This window comes from Colletotrichum chrysophilum, assembly GCF_026319265.1.
Source record: "Colletotrichum chrysophilum strain AFK26 chromosome Unknown scaffold_50, whole genome shotgun sequence".
Lineage (NCBI taxonomy): Eukaryota > Fungi > Ascomycota > Sordariomycetes > Glomerellales > Glomerellaceae > Colletotrichum > Colletotrichum chrysophilum.
In genome coordinates this window covers 39600-59443 of record NW_026517337.1, presented here as the reverse complement: position 1 = coordinate 59443, position 19844 = coordinate 39600, and the positions used below count along the sequence as shown (strand labels likewise).

Here is a 19844-nt window from a genome sequence, read left to right as displayed (position 1 = left end):
TTGGCTTACCTAAGGCAGCAGCACAGTCTTGGGCTGTGTTTGGAGCAAGAGTCCCTGGATGGGGTGGTCCGGGTACGTACCGGCGCCTCTCGCGATTCACCCTTCACCTGCCACCCGTGTGGTCAATTTTTTCAGTCTCCCCACCTTACCAAGTGGGACTTGCTGCGGGCGGTGTGCATCGAATGCGCGCAACCTGCTGCGGCAGAAACTGGAGCTGTTGCTCGTGCATGCGAATTCTCGTCGCAAAATCCTCGCTGGGGAAACGGCCTGCTCGCTACTTTCTCGCGCTGCCAAATAAAATCCACACGAGAAACGAAGCAACTTTTCTTCAGCAACACAGCCTTGTTTCTCTCACTCACCCACGTCTCGAACCACGGTCGCCGAATCGCATTGGTCCGATTGTTAAACTGTAAGCTTTCTTTTTTTCCTGTCTCCGAATTACTCACGTTACCCTGCTGTCTGACTCTTTGGGGTCGAGGACCGTACCCCGCCGCATAATATTCTTCCTCCTTTCCCAGCCTCAATTCACCTTTCGCCGTGTTACTCATCCAGTCATACGCGACGGAGTCATTGTTTCCCGTCCGAGGACTTCTTTTTCGAGGAATTTCATCGTTAATTGTCCCTACTGCAGACTACTCTTTTCCAACTTGAATCTCGACTCGCCACACAATGAGCGCCGCCGAGGAAACCAAGCCCATCGAGGCTGTCGCCGCTGAGGCACCTGCCCAGGCTGAGGAGCCCGCGAAGGTCGAGGAACCTGCCAAGACCGAGGAGCCTGCGAAGACCGAGGCCGAGGCCAAGCCTGAAGAGAGCGAGGCGAAGCCCGAGGAGAAGAAGGAGGAGCCTGAGGTCCTCAAGACGACTGCAAAGATCGACGATAAGAACCACTCGAACAACGTCAAGTTTGATGCTTCGCTCCTCAAGGAGACAGATGACCCGGCGGAGATCCGCAAGCAGGTAAGGCGCTCTCTGCAAGGATGCCTGTCGTTGACAAACGAGCTAACGTTTTGACGAAAAGGTCGAGTTCTACCTGTCAGATAGCAACTTGCCCCATGACAAGTACCTGTGGGAGCTCACTGGTGGCTTCGAAAACAAGGCCATTCCCCTCAAGACCATCACCTCCTTCAAGCGCATGCGCCGCTTCCAGCCTTACTCCGCCGTTGTCGCTGCTCTTAAGGAGAGCCCCGCCCTCGTGATCGCTGGCGAGGAGGGAGAGGAGACGATCCAGCGCAAGCAGCCTTACACCCCTGGTAACGATAGGTTCAACGCTCGCTGCGTCTACGTCAAGGGCTTCGGCGACGAGGAGCCCTCTACTCAGTTCGACCTTGAGGCCTTCTTCACCAAGTTCGGCCCCATCAACTCTGTCCGTCTCCGCCGTACCCAGGAGAAGCTCTTCAAGGGCTCCGTGTTCGTCGAGTTCCCCGATGAGGAGGCCGCTCAGAAGTTCCTCGCCCTCGACCCCAAGCCCAAGTGGAAGGAGCACGACCTGAAGATCATGCCCAAGACCGAGTACGTCAAGGAGAAGAGCGCCCTCATCCACGCTGGCAAGCTCGAGCCCAACACGTCGCGCCGCTTTTTTGAGGGCAAGGATGGCAAGGATGGCAACCGCAGGGGTGGCCGTGGCGGCAACAACAACAAGGACAACTGGAGGGAGCGCCGCGACAACGACCAGAAGAACGGCTTCAGGGGAGGCCGTGGAGGTCGCGGTGGCCGTGGAGGTCGTGGCAGAGGCCGTGGCGGTGATCGCCGGGGTGGACGTGACAACGAGAACCGCAGGGATCCCAATGAGCGCGGCAACGACCGCAACGCGTATGTCTTCACCCCAAACTTGGCCGTTGACTATCTTACTAACCTCCATTACAGCGGCAAGCCTACCATTCAGGCCACGAACGACAAGGGCGAGCCCGTCGCGGAAGACAAGAACAGCAACGGCAAGCGCGCCCGTGAAGATGACGGAGCCGCTGCTCAGCCCGAGGCGAAGAAGGTCGACACCAAGACTGAGGTCGCCGCATAGGTTATGTGAGAAGAATGGAAACAACCTCGCGAACGGCACACTCTATCTGAAAAAAGAACGAGATACCACTTACAAAAGCACTCTATCGGGAATCGATTTATTTTGGCTTCACCTGCCCGTTCGACAAAAATGAAGGGCAAACGGTCTATGGCGTTCACGGAACTTGGCTTTAGGTAGCTGGCTTAGAGGTCTGGTTATTATGGAATAGCATGAGCATGTGGCCTTACTTCAATAACGCCTCACTGTGTGCCCTGTCTGGAGTCGCAAGTGCAAGAATGCCAGCTGCTCTGCTAAGTAGACTTGCGACTCTTTTGCGGTGTCATCATAGTCAATCAAGATATTTGTACCACTTATACGCTGCTTGCCTCCTGTCAGGATCCACCCTTGATGATTGCGGAAATCAGCCAACTCCTTTTAGTTGGCGCATCCTTATTGATACTCGAGTTACGACAATAAGACCTTTCAACTTGCGATGAGAGGATTCTCAGCCAGCGGCAAATTGACTCCTCTTTCTCAGCCGCTCCCCAAACACCCACAATAGAATGGGGCCAGGCAAACCAATACCGACGGCAATCAATGCCAGCAGCGTGTTCCCCCATCCATAGTCCAGCCTATGGTACAAAGCCGGTGCAAATAACGGAAACCCAAACCCAGCAACGCTTCTCAGCACCATGACCGAGCCGATGGCAGACGCGGCGTACCTCGTATACGTATCGACTAAGAACGCCTGAATGCCCTGGAACCCTACAATGACGCCCGCGCTGAACAGCACCGCGCCAAGGTTGGGTAGGATCCAATGGGCCTTGTACTGCGCAGACCATCCGTATATCAGCAACCCAACAGGCACGAGAACCGCCCCCGGAACCATCATCGGCACGCGAAACTCTGGCTTCCCAGGCCCGCCGTCGGGGACATAGCGCTTCTTGAGAGCGATGTAGACGCGGTCCTGGAACCTGGCGCATGTCTGGGCCCCGAGGAAGAAGCCGAGGCCAAGCGAGATGTAGTTCAGCCCGCTGATGCCGGTCAACTCTCCATACCTTGTCGTCCAGAGGGCCGAGAAGGTGGAGAGGACGAGGTACATGATGCCATAAAGGTACATCATGTACACGGCCAACGCCTGGATGATGACCTGCGTGCCGAAGAGGCGGAAGGGGCGTGTGAGAGCACCAGCGAGGGCGCGAATGACGGTGCGGTCTGGGTTGTCGAACTCGGTGCGCAGGGCGGTGTTGCCCGTCTCCTTGACGAGGCGGTTCTTGATGCGGACCAGAAGGACCGGGGCGCAAGTCTCCTGGAGCACGAACAAGCCGATCCCCTGGACGAGGCCCGCGAAGATGGTGGTGCTGTAGAAGATCCAGCGCCAGGTGGTCTCCTGCGTGATGAAGCCGCCCGCGATGGGGCCGATGGCCGGGCCCAGGAGGGGCGCGAGCGAGTAGATCGATATAGCCCGCCCGCGCTCCTCGGCGTTGAAGAGGTCTGCGAAGACGGCGCCGCCAACGGCCATGGGCGCCGAGCCGCCGAAGCCTGCGAGGAAGCGGAAGGCGATGAGTTAGGCTTTTGTGGTGGCGAGGCCGCAGCCGAGGTTGAAAGCCATGTAGAGCAGGGTTGTGAGCTGGAGGATGATGATGCGGCCGTACAGCTCGGAGAGAGGGCCCCAGATGAGGGGCCCGAGGGCGTAGGCGAGGACGAAGATGGAGAGGACGAGGATCTGTTCAAAGGCGGAAGGGATGGTAAGCTCGTGGGCTATCGCTTCCAGGGCGGGCGCGACCATGGATGAGGACACTGGCGAGAGGAGGGTGTAGAATGAGACTGTTGACGGTGATTTGTGAGTACATGGACGGTCATGTCCTGAGTTCAAGCCAACTTACCACAGAATACTGCTGCCCATTTCTTCTTTGAAGGCCAATTCTTGGGGCTACGGGGGTCGTTCGGTCCATCCCATGTGATGAGAATGGGCTCTTTCTTGTCTTCCGCAGCGACTGAGTCTTCTCCTGTTGAATGCCTATCGAGCTCAGGAGGGGCAGAGAAGACCTCAACTGAGGAGCGCGCATGCTCTACCACAGCTTCGTTTCCTTCTTGCTTCATTGATACGTGTAGGGTTTCTTCAGTCTTCAACTGCTCTGGGTTTTCTGGAGTTTCTTGTCCCAACACAATAGGTATGCAGCATTTGATAGAAACAAAGTGGCAAAGTGTTTTTGTCCGAATGACTCCAGCGTTGGTGGACGCATAAATGCAACAACATCAGAGGTGCATTGGAGGGAGACTTTTCACCAGCGGAGAAACAGACCCTGAGACAAGACTTTCAATTATTGCCCAAAAGTGATCAAACATGCGGCCATGATCCTTCGTGAAGGTACCCTAGACATATCTCATCCTGTTGACACCCTTCGGCGGGCAACTCCGTCCATCCCAATACACGTTTCGGCCGAATTGTCAATGCTTATCTTTTCCACTCTTTTAGCTCTAGGGCTGAAGGTATTCCGAAACCTATTATCGAGCTGATATAACGCTGACACAGCAACCCTTGTTTTTGCCGCGAGTCGTCTGCTCACGCTTCCGCGTGGAAGCTGCCCAGGTGTCAATGGATGCCGAATCACCCGAGGGAATCTTATTACTAGACGATTTTCCACTTGTCAAAGAGAGTTTCTCTAAGTATGTACTGAAGTGGGCGATTGCCGAGAAGTAAGAGTTGCGAGAGGGCCAGTGGGAGGTCGTTGCGATTCATTCTGAACCGTGCGCAAGAAACTTCAGGGACTAAGCTCGTAGACCGACCCTTCGTCCGATTCATTTATCTCTACTTCGTATTAACCACTTAAAGCTTTTTGTACAGAAACGCGAGCTTTGTAGTGAGAGTGGAAGCATACCTTCCTCGTCACGAGTGTCGTCGTTGTCTTTACAGAGCCCGAAACAAGGAGAGTTCAAGTCAAAGCCGTGGATACTGAATACTGAATAGCCGTACACTCGGCTACTATCTCTTGATAAGTTCTAGCTTTACAGATGACGGCTCATACATGTGAACAGTCATGACAGCATACGTGTTGTTGACCACTCTAAGCGTTCGTTTACGCGCGTCACCCATGCTTTCCCCAGCATCAGGAATAACTTCAATCCTATGCTTGAGCAAGATTGCCGCAAGCGCTGCCACAAAGCCCACCTGAGAGAACCTTTTCCCGGGGCAGATACGCTTGCCGTCACTCCACGGTAGGAATGCGCCCTCAGGGGGGGCCCGGAGCTGCTCGTTTTCCAGCCCTGCAAGTGATTGTGATGAAGTGATCCAACGGCTTGGTCTGAATGATTTCGCATCCGGGCCCCAAACTGGCTTGTGTATTTGAATGCTGGGCATGTTAACGTAGACATTGACACTTGGCGGGATATGTCGATCGCTCCCGCTGACGGGAAGTGTCGTGGACTCTGAACCGGTGCATTTCGGCAGCACAGTGACCGATGGAAAGAGCCGCAAGGTTTCATTCTGGAACCACCCTGTGAGGCCAAGTCAAACATAAGGCTCTATTGTGGCACTCACCATCACAGCTTGGCATCTCTTCAAGCGAGGGAACATTTCCATGAATGATTCTTCAGATTGCCAATCTGTCTTTTGGCCAAGGACTGACGTGATCTCTGCTGCCAGCCACTCTTGCTCTTTTGGAAGAGCTGCAAGGAGATAGAGCGCGAAAGTCAAGGTATGAGCGGACGACTCGTGCCCACCGAGTGAGTAAGTGAAGAGATTTCCACGGATCTCTGACTCTGTAAGACAATTTCGCTTCAAGCTCACCTCGGAACTCGCGTTCTCGGCCTCAATCTCGCCATTACTCTTAACCATGAAGCTTAGAAGATTATCCGTCTGAGTCCGTCTTCTTGTACCCTTTTCTTCGAGCTCCTCTTTACTAGAAGCAATCATCTCGTCGAGATATTGGCGCATTTCACGCGCGGAATCGCGAAAGTTGCTAATCCTGTGTGGCAAGACGGGCAGATCCAAGATCCACTTTGGCACCAGCCGGAGAATGAGCAAGTCCTTGAGACTGGTGTGAAGACAGTCCTTGTAGCTGCGTGAATGACCTTCTGGTATGTATTTTTCTGCGGCTTGGCGGAAGTCGTACTTGACACCGAAGCAAACACCTGTGAAAACGTGGAGATACACCTCTCGAACGTCCTCTACGGGGTCAATGATGCGACCGCTCGAGACTGAGAAATAGTGCTGGATCATCTGCTGCGTCTGCCTGACGGTTTCGGTCCAGACACGTCGATTGTTCCTGTCGCTCAGCGTAGAGACCGTGGCTTTGCGATGGCGAACCCAGTCCTCGCCATCTGACGAGACAAGACTCGTTCCAAGAAAATCGAGCACCTCTTTGACGATGGTTGTCAGCAAATATCCCTTCGAGGAAACTTTGAGAAAGCTTGGGTGTAGCTTACTGGCATAGTGACTTATCTTGGGGAACTCATTAGCACGTTTCCGTAACACCTCGTCAGCGACAGCAGGATCGCGTGTGTGTATTTCGATCTCTCTTGGAGTGGCATGAGCGAAGGTGTCGCCGAGCTTCTCATGGACTTGTGAGTCTCCATGAGCGCGGTCTACCCAGGTCCAATTTAGCGCATCGTGCTGAGTCCAGCTTCCCAGGCTGAGGGGCAGACGCTGGATAATCGGGGACAGCCGTTTATTGAAGATGATCCAAAATGGGTTGAATGGGCTGATGGGGCTCCATACCACTGGGATGCCAATGGTTTTGGCGATTCGAATATTTCGAATCAAGCACAACAGTGAGTATAGAGCATAACTAGCGCAAAGAAATACGATCACAATAGTAGAAGACATTGGTGATGTAGTAAGAAGCGAAGGGGAGAATGGTTGCTTCTGACTATCTCTCGATGCGTTCCAGCGTGCCCAGCGCAAATCTCTTTTGAAGCTGTGATCGTGCTTGTTTCGGTCGACAATGCGAGCTAGAGCTGGTCCCTTGTCCCATAGTTCTGATCCTGGTATGGAACCCGAGTCAACTTCTGTTTCCGAAAGTTGCGGGATGTCAAGCACGAGTTGCAGATGCGCAGGGGCCAAGCGGAACAAGGAACATACTTTCCAAATCTGCCGACTTGAAGTAAGTGCGTTGTGAGATGCGACGCCCTTGGTTTATAATGCTGGCAAACTCTACTCAACGTCACAATTCTGATCAGTCATATCATTTTGATCCACTTCCCGTTCAAAAGACGCAATTGCCAGGTTTCGAGACCGCCCCTCAAAGTATAATAAATTCAGGTGATGTTGGCGGACTTAATGGCTTTGAAATAAAGTTTGGGAAACTCCGAGGAAACGAAGATGGTCGCCGACGTCAGAAGCGAGATCCTTTGACCAAGTCCATCCTGTACTGCTGCCCGTTTACCACAGCCAATTGAGCTTCCTGTTTAGATTGGACGCACAGTGGCAGTACAAACATATTGTCTAGACTCTTTACCATATTGTTATCTGAAATCCTGAAGACATAGAGATCATGGAAAGTGAAGCGTTTTCAAATGGCATATCGATGTCTTACACAGCATGGCTCATAGTTGGCGCATTGAGTGCTATCCTCCTGAGACATATTGCCCTTGCGATACGGGGAGAGAGGATCATCGGGAAATTGGGCGGACATGCCCAAAAGTTCCAATCTTATACGCCTATCGGTAAGTCAATTATGTGTCTCATCTCAGTGAACCCAAGTATATCGTATTTGGCGACATGTGTCTAATGCTCAGTAGAATGGCTGTCTGGAATTCACTTCCTCTTGTCGATCACATCACACGCTTTGAGAGATCAGAACCTCAAATTCATGCACAACACATTCCGTCTGTCTGGCAAAAGAAAGAAAAATCCATACACTTTCGAGGTCAACATGCTTGGCTCACGCACGTTGTTTACTTCTGATCCCGAGAACATTCGAGCCATGTTAGCAACACAATTCAATGACTTCGGAAAAGGCGAAAGGTTCAGAAAAGACTGGTTTGATCTTATGGGGAACGGAATTTTTAACGTGGACGGAAGCGCCTGGCACGAGTCTCGCCAACGACTTCGTTCGCTCTTCACTCGCCAACGGGTCAGTGACCTCGCTTGTTTCGAGCGCCATGTTCAAGACATGATTCCCATGTTGGGCGGAGGCCGCACCGTCGATGTGAAGGACATCTTGAGTAGATTTGCACTTGATGTATCGGCGGACTTTTCCTTGGGACGACAGATCAATTCGCTGACCAGTCACCAAAATGACGAGTTTTTCGACGCCTTCGAACGTATCCGCCACATTCAATCCTTGATAGAACGATTGGGCCCTCTGAACTTTCTCGTCCCTCGACGCCAGTTTCGCCAGGACCTGGAGACTCTAAATGATTTTATGAAACCAACAATTGAAAAGGCAGTTTCTATGACTGCAGAAGAGCTCGAGGAGATGGATAAGACAGATCATGGCTGGACCCTTCTTCATGCATGCGCCTCTGTCTCCCGAGAAAAACGCTGGCTTCGAGACGAAATGGTTGCTATTCTCATGGCGGGCCGTGACACGACTGCTACAACCATGTCTTGGGCTTTTTATGAGCTAGCCAGGAACCCCGACGTCCTAGCTGACCTTCGGCGTGAAATTGAACTTTCGGTTGGCGTTGGCGACTCAGCTCGGGAGCCAACTTACAAAGACCTGAAGAGCATGTCTTTCGCTACACATATTCTCAACGAAACTCTGAGACTGTATCCGAATGCACCTTTCAACATCAGAGCAGCCGTCAAAGACACCAGCTTGCCACATGGCGGAGGTGCAGATGGGAATAGCCCAGTTGGTGTTCGCGCTGGCACTCAGGTCATCTATTCCACCCATGTTTTGCAGCTTCGAGAGGACCTCAATGCGTACGACTTCGCGCCGATTGATGAGTTCTGCCCTCGCCGCTGGGATTCGTGGACCCCGAAATCATGGACGTACATTCCGTTCAATGGCGGTCCTCGGATCTGTGTTGGACAACAGCTAGCTCTGACCGAGATGGCATATGTGTTAGTACGTGTATTCCAACGATACAAGAATGTGCAGTTAGGAGTCTCGCCGGGTCAAGTCCAATCAAATGAGTCGGGTTGGACAAGAAAAGGGTCAGAGCCTGAAGGGATAGAAAGATTTGTCGGCACACGACTGCGCATGGCGAGTGAAATTACTCTCTCTCCTAGAGGAAGTGTTGATTTGAGATTTATTGAGTGATGTTCAAGACCATTGTCCTTTTTCTTTTTTTCTTATCAACCTCGAAATCACAGTTCCCGAAAGAATTCTCTCGCCCCTCCCCATTTCTTCTATTATTTTATCTTCCTCTAGAATGGTCCCTAACATTAGCAATATCATTATCTTGTCTGTTGTCGTCTGTAATCACTTTCTGCCCGACTAACAAAATTCTTGTCAGAAGTGCACTAACGGTATTGATGAGCGTTTAACAGGTTCAGATTCACATCCTGTGACTTATACGAACGAACACATCAAGAATTATAGCAGTGCAGAAGCTGAAGTGATACGGGGCAATAAATATCAAGTGGGCTTTATATGAGATCTAGAAGTTATAAGCTACACCGGGAGTTCTCGGTGACTTTGCCTCGAAGAGCAATGTAGTTCCGACCACTCGAAATTCCACTCTCTCAAAAGCCGCTTCAAGAGGCTGAATAATGTCACCCGTACAGTCTCCTTCATTATGAAAGACGCCTGAGAAATTATAAACAGACATGAGCAGCTTTCCGAAAGTATTGTGCTTTACTCCAGAGCCGAGGACAGTGGCGCCAACAACGGCGCCGCCAGGTTTCAACAGTCGGCACAGGCGCGCGACTGCTTCTCCTTTACGGCACCCTTCTCCTGAGAGGCAATGAAGAAGCAACATGCAGGAAATGACGTCGAAACTCCCATTCCCTCCTGCATCAGACAAACGAACTGATGATGATGTTTTGTCGTCACCAAGTTCAAAGACATCTGCTAGGACCACATCAACATCCACATCTTTGTGTGTGCGTTTGATGCGTCCTCGAGCCTCGGTGAGGGGGTTTTCATTGATATCGGCTAGGATCACTGTTGTGCCCAAAGCCAAAGGGGCGTGTTCGATGAAGTGGCCTGTGCCGACACCAATGTCAAGCAGGCGGGGGCGGGGCACCGCAGAAAGGGAGCTGACGTGTTTGCTGTAGTGTCCCTGAAGAACATCCTCGGGACATCCCCAGGCGCGGGGGCAGATGAACCCAAGGACGAGGGTGTCGTAAAACCACTGGAGAAACAGTGGGAAGTAGATTGCGTTGCCGAACTCAGCTCTGCCCATGATGACGTTATGAGGATAAAGGATATTCTGTCAAGTCAAGAAACCGAACCAATTCTGTCAGAAGCTGCCTCGCAGTTATGTCGGAAACAAGTACAGTGGTGTTTGTGATGTGTTGTAGTCAGTCAGGTCGGATCCAAGTCGTGATGTGGTATTAAGTTTCGCCTGATACGAAACCGAGGCTCCGCTGCTGTCAATGCTCTCTGTGAACAAGGAGCTATGATCCATGTAACCCTCATAGTTCTGGAAGCCCACCTACTAGGTTAGGTATCTCTGCCGCGGAACTTACCAACTTGGAAGGAAGCTGAAGTTTAAATCCAGATGTTGTCTGATGTCGAAGACTGACGTGCCGGAAAGTGGGTGTTATCGGACTCAAGAAGCTCAGTCACAAACACTACTGCGCGAGTTTCAAACCTGACTGGACGACACTCGACTCTGGACGGTCGCAAAAGGGTAATGACTCGGACCGACTTGCATTAGTTCGCGGATGGCGGAACGCCAATCCACGCCAATCCACTCATAACAGTCAGTATAACGAAATCCGAAACTTCGTGAACGGCTCCAAGAAAGTGTCAAACCTTGCAAAGCGGCTGTGATATGCAATGGGACCGCGGCACTTGTGGCCGGCAGGCTATTCGGTTCCGTTCGCCGACGTCGTCGGCGTTTGTGATCGACGAAGCTGTCACAAATAACACTTCGTCATGAATATATATGATATCGGCGATGAATGAATCAGGTCGGCGTGGCGTCGTCGGCACTTGATCCAGGCGCCCTCAAGTTCAGAAAAGACAACATCAATTTTGACTTACATTCAGTAGTACCTAAGTGAAGTATACTTTACTGTCCATCTCTTCACTAGAGCAGATGCAGATCTTTGAACCAAACTGTCGGAGACTTTGAGTGAATCCAAGTCTAAACATGAACCCCAACATGGACTTCCCTAAATCGGAGCACACCCAGCCCATAGCCATCATTGGCCTGAACCTCAAATTTCCTGGAGATGCTACGTCACCGGAGGCATTTTGGGACATGCTACAGAATGCACGAAATGCTTCAACGAAAGTGCCGACATCACGCTTCAATGTCGATGCATTCTACCATCCAGATCCAGCTCGTCTGGACAGTGTAAGTCTGCTCGGTGCCTGTTTATAATACCCCAAGCTGATGGCTGTGATAGATGCGCGTTCCCAAAGCTCACTTCATGAACGAAGATCCTCGAGCTTTCGATGCTGCTTTTTTCAACATGTCTCCCGCGGAGGCGTCCATTCTGGATCCCCAACAACGCGGACTTCTCGAGGGGACATATCACACTTTTGAAAATGGTAAGTCACATCAAATACCGTCTTGGATCGCACCCATATCTGGAAATGTTGTCCAAGTCGACCAGTTACAGGCTCCATGAGGCTAACATTGCGCAGCCGGGTTAGCCATTGAACATGTAGCCGGGTCCCGAACCTCCGTTTTCTGTGCCTCTTTTGGTCGGGACAGCGACGCCATTGTAGCTCGTGATCCCGAGTTTCAGTCCAGATACCAGGCAACGTCGTCGGGCTCATCGATGTTGTCAAACCGCATCAGTCACTTTTTTGACCTTCGTGGGCCCTCTCTGACAGTTGATACGGCGTGCTCAAGCGGGTTGTACGCTCTGCACTTGGCTTGCCAGAGCATATTGACTGGAGAGTCCGATATGGGTCTAGTCTGTGGCTCGAATACCTACCTCACCCCTGAATGCATGAGCTTCCCACTCAGCAACGCCGGTTTCCTATCACCTGATGGACGTTCGCATAGTTTCGATCGCGAGGCCAACGGCTATGCCCGTGGCGAGGGATACGCCTTTGTGCTTCTCAAGCCTCTCAAAGCAGCACTCCGTGACGGAGATACCATTCGTTCCATAATTCGGGCCACAGGGGTCAACCAAGACGGGCGAACGCCGAGCATCACCCAGCCCAGCTCTGCTGCTCAGGTCGAGCTTATCAAGAAGACGTACGAGGCAGCCGGCTTGAGTCTTTCTGAGACCGAATATGTGGAAGCTCATGGCACGGGCACGCCAGTTGGAGACCCCATTGAGGCTTCTGCAATTGGTCAGGTCTTCCGGTCTCACCGGAATCGCCCCGTGTGGATCGGCTCTGTCAAAAGCAACATTGGGCATCTTGAAGGCGCGAGCGGGCTGGCAGGGTTGCTCAAAGCAGTATTCGCACTTGAAAACAGCGTTATACCGCCCATTGCAGATTTCGAAGAGGCGAATCCAGCGATTGATGTCGACGAGTTAGGTATTAGCTTCCCGACGAAGCCAACACCTTGGCCAGTGACGGAATCGGGGATCCGTCGGGCCTCGATCAGCTCCTTTGGGTACGGAGGATCGAATGCGCATGCCGTTCTGGATGATGCTTACAACTACTTGCGAACTCATGGCTTAAGTGGCCATCATCGCTCTGTGGACTCGTCTCGGAAGATCACCAACGGTACCTCAACCAACGGAGCTCACACCAACGGCACCGAACCCAATGGAAGCAAGGTCAACGGAAAAACTGAGAATGATAATGGCCAAGACGGTGGAGTTTCTACCAGCCACTGTGGTCTCTTGACATTCTCTGCCGCAGATGAAGATGGAACACACAGACAAGTCTCGACCCTAGAGAACCATCTCGCTCAACACCCCATCAGCTCAGCAGATGCCCTCGTGGACTTGGCACACACTCTTTCACGTCGCAGTCTCTTGAGTTGGCGCGCTTTCACTGTCGTCGAGTCGTCAGATGACCTCAAGTCTACACTCGGAAAATCCCTCTCACCAGTTGTCTTTGCTCTGCCGTCGAAAACCCCTGAGCTAGGCTTCGTTTTTACGGGGCAAGGTGCCCAATACTCCCGCATGGGTCTTGGCCTTCTACAGTATCCAGTTTTCCGTCAAAGCCTGCTCGACTGCAACGACTACTTACGATCCCTCGGATGCGAGTGGTCAGTTCTGGAAGAAATGCAACGGCCAATAGATTCCTCAACGATTCACAAGCCGGTGCTTTCCCAGCCACTTTGCACAGCTCTCCAAGTCGCCGTCGTTGATCTTCTTCGATCATGGGACGTCGTCCCTCAGTCCGTGTGCGGACATTCATCGGGCGAGATTGCGGCTGCATATTGTGCTGGTGCCATTGATCGTCTTTCTGCGTGGAAGATTGCCTACTTCCGAGGAGTCTTAGCCAAAAGGCTAGTATCTGACACATCGAGGGCCAAGACAACCATGATGTCCGTTGGCTTAAGCCAAGAAGATGTTCACCCTTACCTTCAAGATGGGCTTTCGATTGCCTGCGTCAACAGTCCTGTTAATGTGACTCTATCGGGACCAGTTGACGCCATCGAGAAGCTCCTGAGCAAGCTGGATAGCGAGGAAATCTTTGCCAGAAAGCTCTCAGTTGAAGTTGGATACCATTCAAAAACTATGGAGGCAGTCGCTGCGGAGTACCAACAAAAGATTCAAGACATTCATGCTCCGCCACAAGATGGCAACAGGGCCTCTCAAAAGCTGTCGTCGATTGCACTGTACTCATCCACGACAGGAGAGCTCGTGCCGCATCTCACGATGATTGACCCGGCATACTGGGTACGCAACTTGGTGTCGCCTGTTCTCTTTTCCAATGCTATCTCATCTATGAGCGAAGCCAAGCAAGGCGCACGTCAGTTCTTGGTGGAGATCGGGCCACAGTCCGCTCTGCGGCGCCCAGTTCAAGACACACTGAATCGCGTCATTGGAAAGACCTCCTCAGAGAAATGGCGATATTCCTGCGTTCTGAAGAAGGATGGAAACGATGTCAAGTCCCTGTTGGAAACCATCGGATCCATGTGGACAGCAGGCATCCCATTCAACTCGAGTAAATTGAACGCGGATTCAATCCAGCCCAGTCGTAAACCACGGCTGATGGTCGACCTTCCTGGATATCCGTTCAACCGCTCACGAGAGCTTTGGGAGGAAAGCCGACTAAGCCGCAACTATGCGAATCGACCTTACCGCCGCCACGCTCTACTTGGTGTTCGAGATCGAGATTGGAATACCGAGGAACCAAGCTGGAGACACTTCATACGATCGCAAGAGAATCCATGGATCTTGGACCACGCCTTGAATGGGTCTCCCCTTTATCCCGGCGCGGGAATGCTTGTCATGGCCATAGAGGCCGCACGACAACTCGCAGCTGCTGTGGAGTCTCGCATCGTTGGGTATCAACTAGACAACGTGCGTTTTCTCCGCGCCATCAACGTCAGTGACTCAGAACGAGGAACCGAGGCGAAGGTCGTGTTGCGGCGGCGGAGGCAAGCTACCAACACCAGCGGTCAGATGCTCTGTTACGACTGGCGCGTCTTTGGCACGAACGGCGACAACTGGGATGAGTGTGCCTACGGCAGTATCAAAGTTGAGTTGGAACCCGAGCAAGGTGTGACACCTGAGCAGGCGGCTCTCTGTGAAGCTCGCCGTGCTCGCTTCGCTAGCACCATCTATAACGAACTGCAAGAAGATGCGGAACAATGCCGTTTGAGTGTTCACCACAGCCAGCTTTACAAGAACATGTCGAGACGTTCTGGCTTTGACTACGGGCCGTACTTCCAGCTTCTCAGGAATATCGGGTACGACAGAGATGGCCATGCTACTGCTACTCTATCCCTGAGAGACTACACCAAGACGATGCCATTCGCCGGAGAAGATCCATGCGTTGTGCATCCAAGTACTCTGGACGCGATTTGCCATCTCCAGATGGTGGCGCTATCACAGGGTGGATGGTACGCCGTTCCCACCATGATGTTCTCTCACCTTCGAAAGCTTTGGGTGTCACATCAGCTTTTCCGTGCCCAGGACAACCCTCAACTCAAGGTCGCAACTCATGAGACCATGAGAGCTTTCAGAGAGGCGGAGTGTCGGACGACAGCCATGCTTGCTGAGACCTCCGAGCCCGTTATCATTTTGGATGGTCAGCGCGGCACCGCTATCTCAAGTTTGTCAAAGACGAACGCGGGCATTGGCTCTGACAAGGACTCCAAACAGTTGTTCTACAGTCTTGATTACAAGCCAGATCTGTCGCTTCTGACTGAAACTGAAAAGAGCAAGTACCTCACCAACGCCTTCGAGCAAGATCCTCGGTGCAAGGCCCCGGATAAAGGAATAATTGACCGCGCCGACGCCATTGCACTTCATTTCATCGAAGCCGCTCTGAGCGAGATTGATCAAGATGACCAGGCCACCAAGTACGATGGTCATCTGGAGCGTTATATGGCATGGATGCGCCGAGTTCGTCAGAGCAGAGAGAAGTGGACGCTGGAGTCTCGAGGACTCGGCGGCTTGGATATCCAGGATATTCTGGAGGAAGCTGACTCTGAGCCCACGCAGAGGCTTACCAAGAAAGTTGGCGAGCATCTGAACCGCATCTTGAGAGGAGAGGAGAACGCCCTGCAAATCATATTCGAGGGCAATCTGGCAGATGGTAAGCACGTCAAAATGAGCAACCTTGACCCCTGAGTGTGCTGACCAACACACCACAGAATTCTACCATTCAAACATCTTTTCAACCAATAATAGCAAGATGGGTGCCTATATGAACATCCTGTCTCACGCGCAGCCAAATATCCGCGTGTTAGAGGTTGGTGCTGGCACGGGGAGCTCGACTGGTCGGATCCTCCCATACTTATCGGTGGATGGGGAAGAATGGGGTCCTTCCAAACCTGTTCGGTAGGTTATCAACCTTTGATACACTTTATTGTGTATTTCGAAGTATTCTCGGAACTTTACTCACACAGCCAATAGCTTTGGCGAGTATGTCTACACGGACGTGTCAGCCGGCTTCTTCGAGAAAGCCCGCGAGCGTTTCTCCTACGCCGCAGACCACATGACATTTCGAAAGCTCGATCTCGAACAAAACCCATTCTCTCAAGGCTTCGAAAAGGCAAGTTACGATGTTGTTGTTGCGGGTAACGTTCTCCACGCAACAAGCGATTTGATCCAGACCCTTCGATACGTTCGAAGCCTCCTGCGCCCTGGCGGTGTCCTCATCCTTGGCGAGACGGTGAACCTCGACAACGTTCGCGACGGCCTCATCTTTGGTCTCTTGCCTGGCTGGTGGCTGCGAGACGGGCAGTGGTGGTCTACGAATGAGGAGTACCAAGATCAAGGCCCTCTGTTGACCGAAAAGCAGTGGGATGTCGTCCTACGTGAAGCTGGGTTCCCCGGAGTCCAGATGACGTTCAGGGATCATGAAGAAAAGCCGCATCATCGTGTGTCAGTCATGATGACCTCAAAGGTTGAAGACGAAACCACAAGCGAAGATTACGTCAACGTTGCGCCTGATCAACCATGCGAAAGCTCAAGTTATGGAATTATTATTTATCCATCATCTGACATCCAGAGAGTTGTTGCTGAGACGCTTCGGGAGACTCTTACAAAGGAATTGGAAGTTCGCGCACCAGAAGTCATCAACATGGACGATATCCTCTCAAACACCACCCAGCTTCGAGACAGGATCATCGTCAGCCTTCTCGAGCTCGAAGGCTCCATCCTCAAAGACATTTCCGAGCCTACCTTCGCCGCCACCAAGAAGATCTGTCTCGACACCAAATCAACCCTCTGGGTAACTCGCGGCGCCAGCCCCAACGCATCAGTTCCCGCGTCAGACATAACTACAGGCTTTGGGCGAAGCGTCTGCTCCGAAAGAGGCGACCAAAACTTCACAACCCTGTCCTTGTCCACGAGTCCCACGGCCATCTCCATCCCGACCATCGTCGACCACATCACCCACGTCCTCAAGCATCACCGTCCAGGTCTTGACAACGAATCTGAGTTCTCAGAAACAGCAGACGGCATTCTCTGCATCCCACGTCTCACCCCAACCTCACACCTCGAGCAAACCCTCTCCCGACGCCACAAGTTTCCAGAACCCAAAACCTACAACACCATCACGCCTACCCCAGCCAAGCCTCACATTTCGGCAAGTATCGAAACCCCAGGTCTCCTTGACACACTATTCTACGCCGAGTCTTCCCAAGATTCTGGCGATCTAGCCGACGGCGACGTCGAGATCGAGATCAAAGCAACATCTCTCAACTTCAAAGACGTCATGATCGCCCTCGGCCAGATACCGGGGCGCTCCTTCGGGTTCGACGGCGCGGGCATAGTCTCTCGCACCGCGCGAAACAGTGCCCTCCGCCCCGGCGATGCTGTCCTCTTCTGTTCGTCCAAGGGCGGTGGCTTCGGCACATTCGTGCGCTGCCCGGAGCTCCAGACGGAGAAGATCCCGCAGGGGATGAGCTTCCATGTCGCGGCGGCGATACCAGCTGTCTGGTCGACGGCGGTGTACTCGCTAGATCACATCGCAAGACTGCAGAAGGGGGAGACGGTGCTGATTCACTCCGCCGCGGGTGGCGTGGGACAGGCTGCTGTGCAGCTCGCGTTGCTGAGGGGCGCCGAGGTATTCGCGACAGTGGGAAACGAGGCCAAGCGGCAGCTCGTGAAGGATCTGTTTGGGTTGAATGATGACCACATCTTCAACAGCCGCGACGATACCTTCGCCGAGGACGTTCTTCACGCTACAAAGAACCGCGGCGTGGATGTTGTCCTCAACTCGCTTGGCGGCGAGCTGCTCAGGCAGTCGTGGGAATGCATCGCGCCCTTTGGACGGTTCATCGACATTGGCAAGGCGGACATCATCGCGAACAACACGCTACCCATGGGCCCATTCAATAAGAACGTCACGTTTTCCTCGGTGGACCTTGTGGTTGTCCACGAGGAGGCGAAGCCGCTGATGAAGAGGATATTGCAAGATGTCGTGCGTCTCTTTGAGGAGCATCCAGGGCTGGCTGAGCCTAAGCCGCTGCACGTATTCTCCCCGTCGAAACTTGAGGAGGCTATGAGGTTTCTTCAAGGGGGCAAGAACACCGGTAAGGTTGTGATTGATTTTGATGCGTCTGACGAGGTCATCTACCGGCCTTCGCCACAACCGGGAATGAAATTTAGGGGTGATGCGACGTATATTGTCAGCGGTGGGCTGGGTGGTTTGGGCCAGGAGATTGTGAGGTGGATGGTCAGTCGTGGAGCGAAAAATCTGCTGCTGCTATCATCTCGCGGAGCCCAGGGGCGAGCGGACGCGATGAAGTTCATCAACGAACTCGAAGGCACCCACGAGGTCAAGATGCTCGCACCAGCATGCGACATAACCAACCGCGCCCTCCTCGCCGAGACGCTTCGCCAGGCCAGAGAGACCCTCCCCCCGGTCAGAGGCTGCATCCAAGCAGCGATGCTCCTGCGCGACGACATGCTCGCCAACATGTCCGCCGCCACCTTCCACGCCGCCCTCGACCCGAAATACCTCGGCTCCCAGAACCTACACGAGCTGCTCCCCCCGGACCTGGACTTCTTCATCATGCTGTCCTCCTTCTGCGGGATCATGGGCAACCGCGGCCAGAGCAACTACGCCGCCGGAAACGCCTTCGAGGACGCCCTCGCGCGGCACCGGGTCGCGCGCGACCTCAAGGGCGTGGCCGTCGACCTGATGCTGGTCGCCGAGGCCGGGTGGGCCAACGTCAACTACGAGTCCGTCACGCAGAGCCTGCGGGCCGGCCACGGCGGTCTGACGCAGGCGCAGCTCATGGCTTTGCTGGAGATGCTGTGCGACCCGGCGTACGACTGCTCGCGGCCCGGGGCGGCGCAGGTTGTGAATATGGTCGACAGCCCTGCGGAGCTGGCGCGGATGACGGGGTTGGGGCTGTTGGACTGGATGCAGAAGCCGATTTTCAACAATCTCTTGCGCATGGGCGAGACGGACGACAGTGACGCGGCCGGCGGGCGCCGGGCAGCTGGAGATGATAAGGGTGAAGAGGTTGATTATCTTGGTCTTGTCAGGACGGCGGCGAACTTGACTGCGGCAGGAGAGGTTGTCACACAGGGCCTGGTGCAGAAGCTGGGAAAGAGCTTATCTGTACCGGCCGAGACACTTGATGTTGGGAAGCCTGCGTATGTTGTTGGCGTGGACTCGCTGATTGCGGTCGAGGTGAGATACTGGTTCATGAAGCGGCTGAATGTTGAGGTGCCCGTGTTTGAGATCTTGAAGAACCAGAGTATCACGGAGTTGTGCCAGCAGGTTGCGTCAAAGGTTCTTCAGGGGACAGCTAAATAGGAGTCCACATCTACAATGCGTGCTAGGATGTATTTTCTTTATTTCGATGCTAGAAAAGATGGAAACATTCGTAGAAAGAGATAGACTAAATTTACAGTCCTATTGCTATTACGAGACGCGCTCAGAGATATTCGCTCGTCTCTTGACGCTCCAGAAAGTCTCAACAAGCCTAAGCTTCGTAGTTCAACACGCGCCAAGTTGAAAGAGGAAGACCATGCATCTCTGCTACCGAAAGGCCCCTAGAAGGAGTCGCTGTCGTCTCTGTCGTGTCCTGTCGTGATGTAAGAATCTGCCACCAGACCTCCCCCTTTTGCAAGCCTAATCCGTCCGCAGCATGCAGCAGATACCCAACATCTCTCTCAGGTCATTACATTGCTTACACCGAGCTTTCGAACTCCCAAAACAAACGTCGAGCTAGCCGA

The 19844-nt window shown here is 53.1% G+C and overlaps 6 protein-coding genes across 6 annotated transcripts; 2 read left to right on the top strand and 4 right to left on the bottom strand.

Moving 5' to 3' along the window:
• Window positions 1–669: 669 nt before the first annotated feature.
• Window positions 670–2014, top strand: COL26b_006629 (uncharacterized protein; the record flags this gene model as incomplete). Its single annotated transcript, XM_053179441.1, has 3 exons — window positions 670–957; window positions 1019–1809; window positions 1864–2014. The coding sequence occupies 3 exons, from the start codon at window positions 670–672 to the stop codon at window positions 2012–2014; spliced, it is 1230 nt and encodes a 409-aa protein (XP_053036552.1).
• A 484-nt stretch (window positions 2015–2498) lies between these two features.
• COL26b_006628 (uncharacterized protein) lies at window positions 2499–3515 on the bottom strand (the record flags this gene model as incomplete). Its single annotated transcript, XM_053179440.1, has 1 exon — window positions 2499–3515. The coding sequence occupies one exon, from the start codon at window positions 3513–3515 to the stop codon at window positions 2499–2501; it is 1017 nt and encodes a 338-aa protein (XP_053036551.1).
• Window positions 3516–3560: 45 nt separating this feature from the next.
• On the bottom strand, window positions 3561–4096 carry COL26b_006627 (uncharacterized protein; the record flags this gene model as incomplete). The annotated part of the gene is made up of 2 exons (XM_053179439.1): window positions 3561–3820; window positions 3880–4096. 2 exons carry the CDS (start codon window positions 4094–4096, stop codon window positions 3561–3563), a joined length of 477 nt encoding a protein of 158 aa, XP_053036550.1.
• Window positions 4097–5554: 1458 nt separating this feature from the next.
• On the bottom strand, window positions 5555–6427 carry COL26b_006626 (uncharacterized protein; the record flags this gene model as incomplete). Its single annotated transcript, XM_053179438.1, has 3 exons — window positions 5555–5662; window positions 5784–6383; window positions 6422–6427. 3 exons carry the CDS (start codon window positions 6425–6427, stop codon window positions 5555–5557), a joined length of 714 nt encoding a protein of 237 aa, XP_053036549.1.
• A 3362-nt stretch (window positions 6428–9789) lies between these two features.
• COL26b_006625 (uncharacterized protein) lies at window positions 9790–10291 on the bottom strand (the record flags this gene model as incomplete). The annotated part of the gene is made up of 2 exons (XM_053179437.1): window positions 9790–9840; window positions 9917–10291. The coding sequence occupies 2 exons, from the start codon at window positions 10289–10291 to the stop codon at window positions 9790–9792; spliced, it is 426 nt and encodes a 141-aa protein (XP_053036548.1).
• Window positions 10292–13514: 3223 nt separating this feature from the next.
• On the top strand, window positions 13515–19422 carry COL26b_006624 (uncharacterized protein; the record flags this gene model as incomplete). Its single annotated transcript, XM_053179436.1, has 3 exons — window positions 13515–15741; window positions 15800–15986; window positions 16062–19422. The coding sequence occupies 3 exons, from the start codon at window positions 13515–13517 to the stop codon at window positions 19420–19422; spliced, it is 5775 nt and encodes a 1924-aa protein (XP_053036547.1).
• Between the last annotated feature and the right edge of the window lie 422 nt (window positions 19423–19844).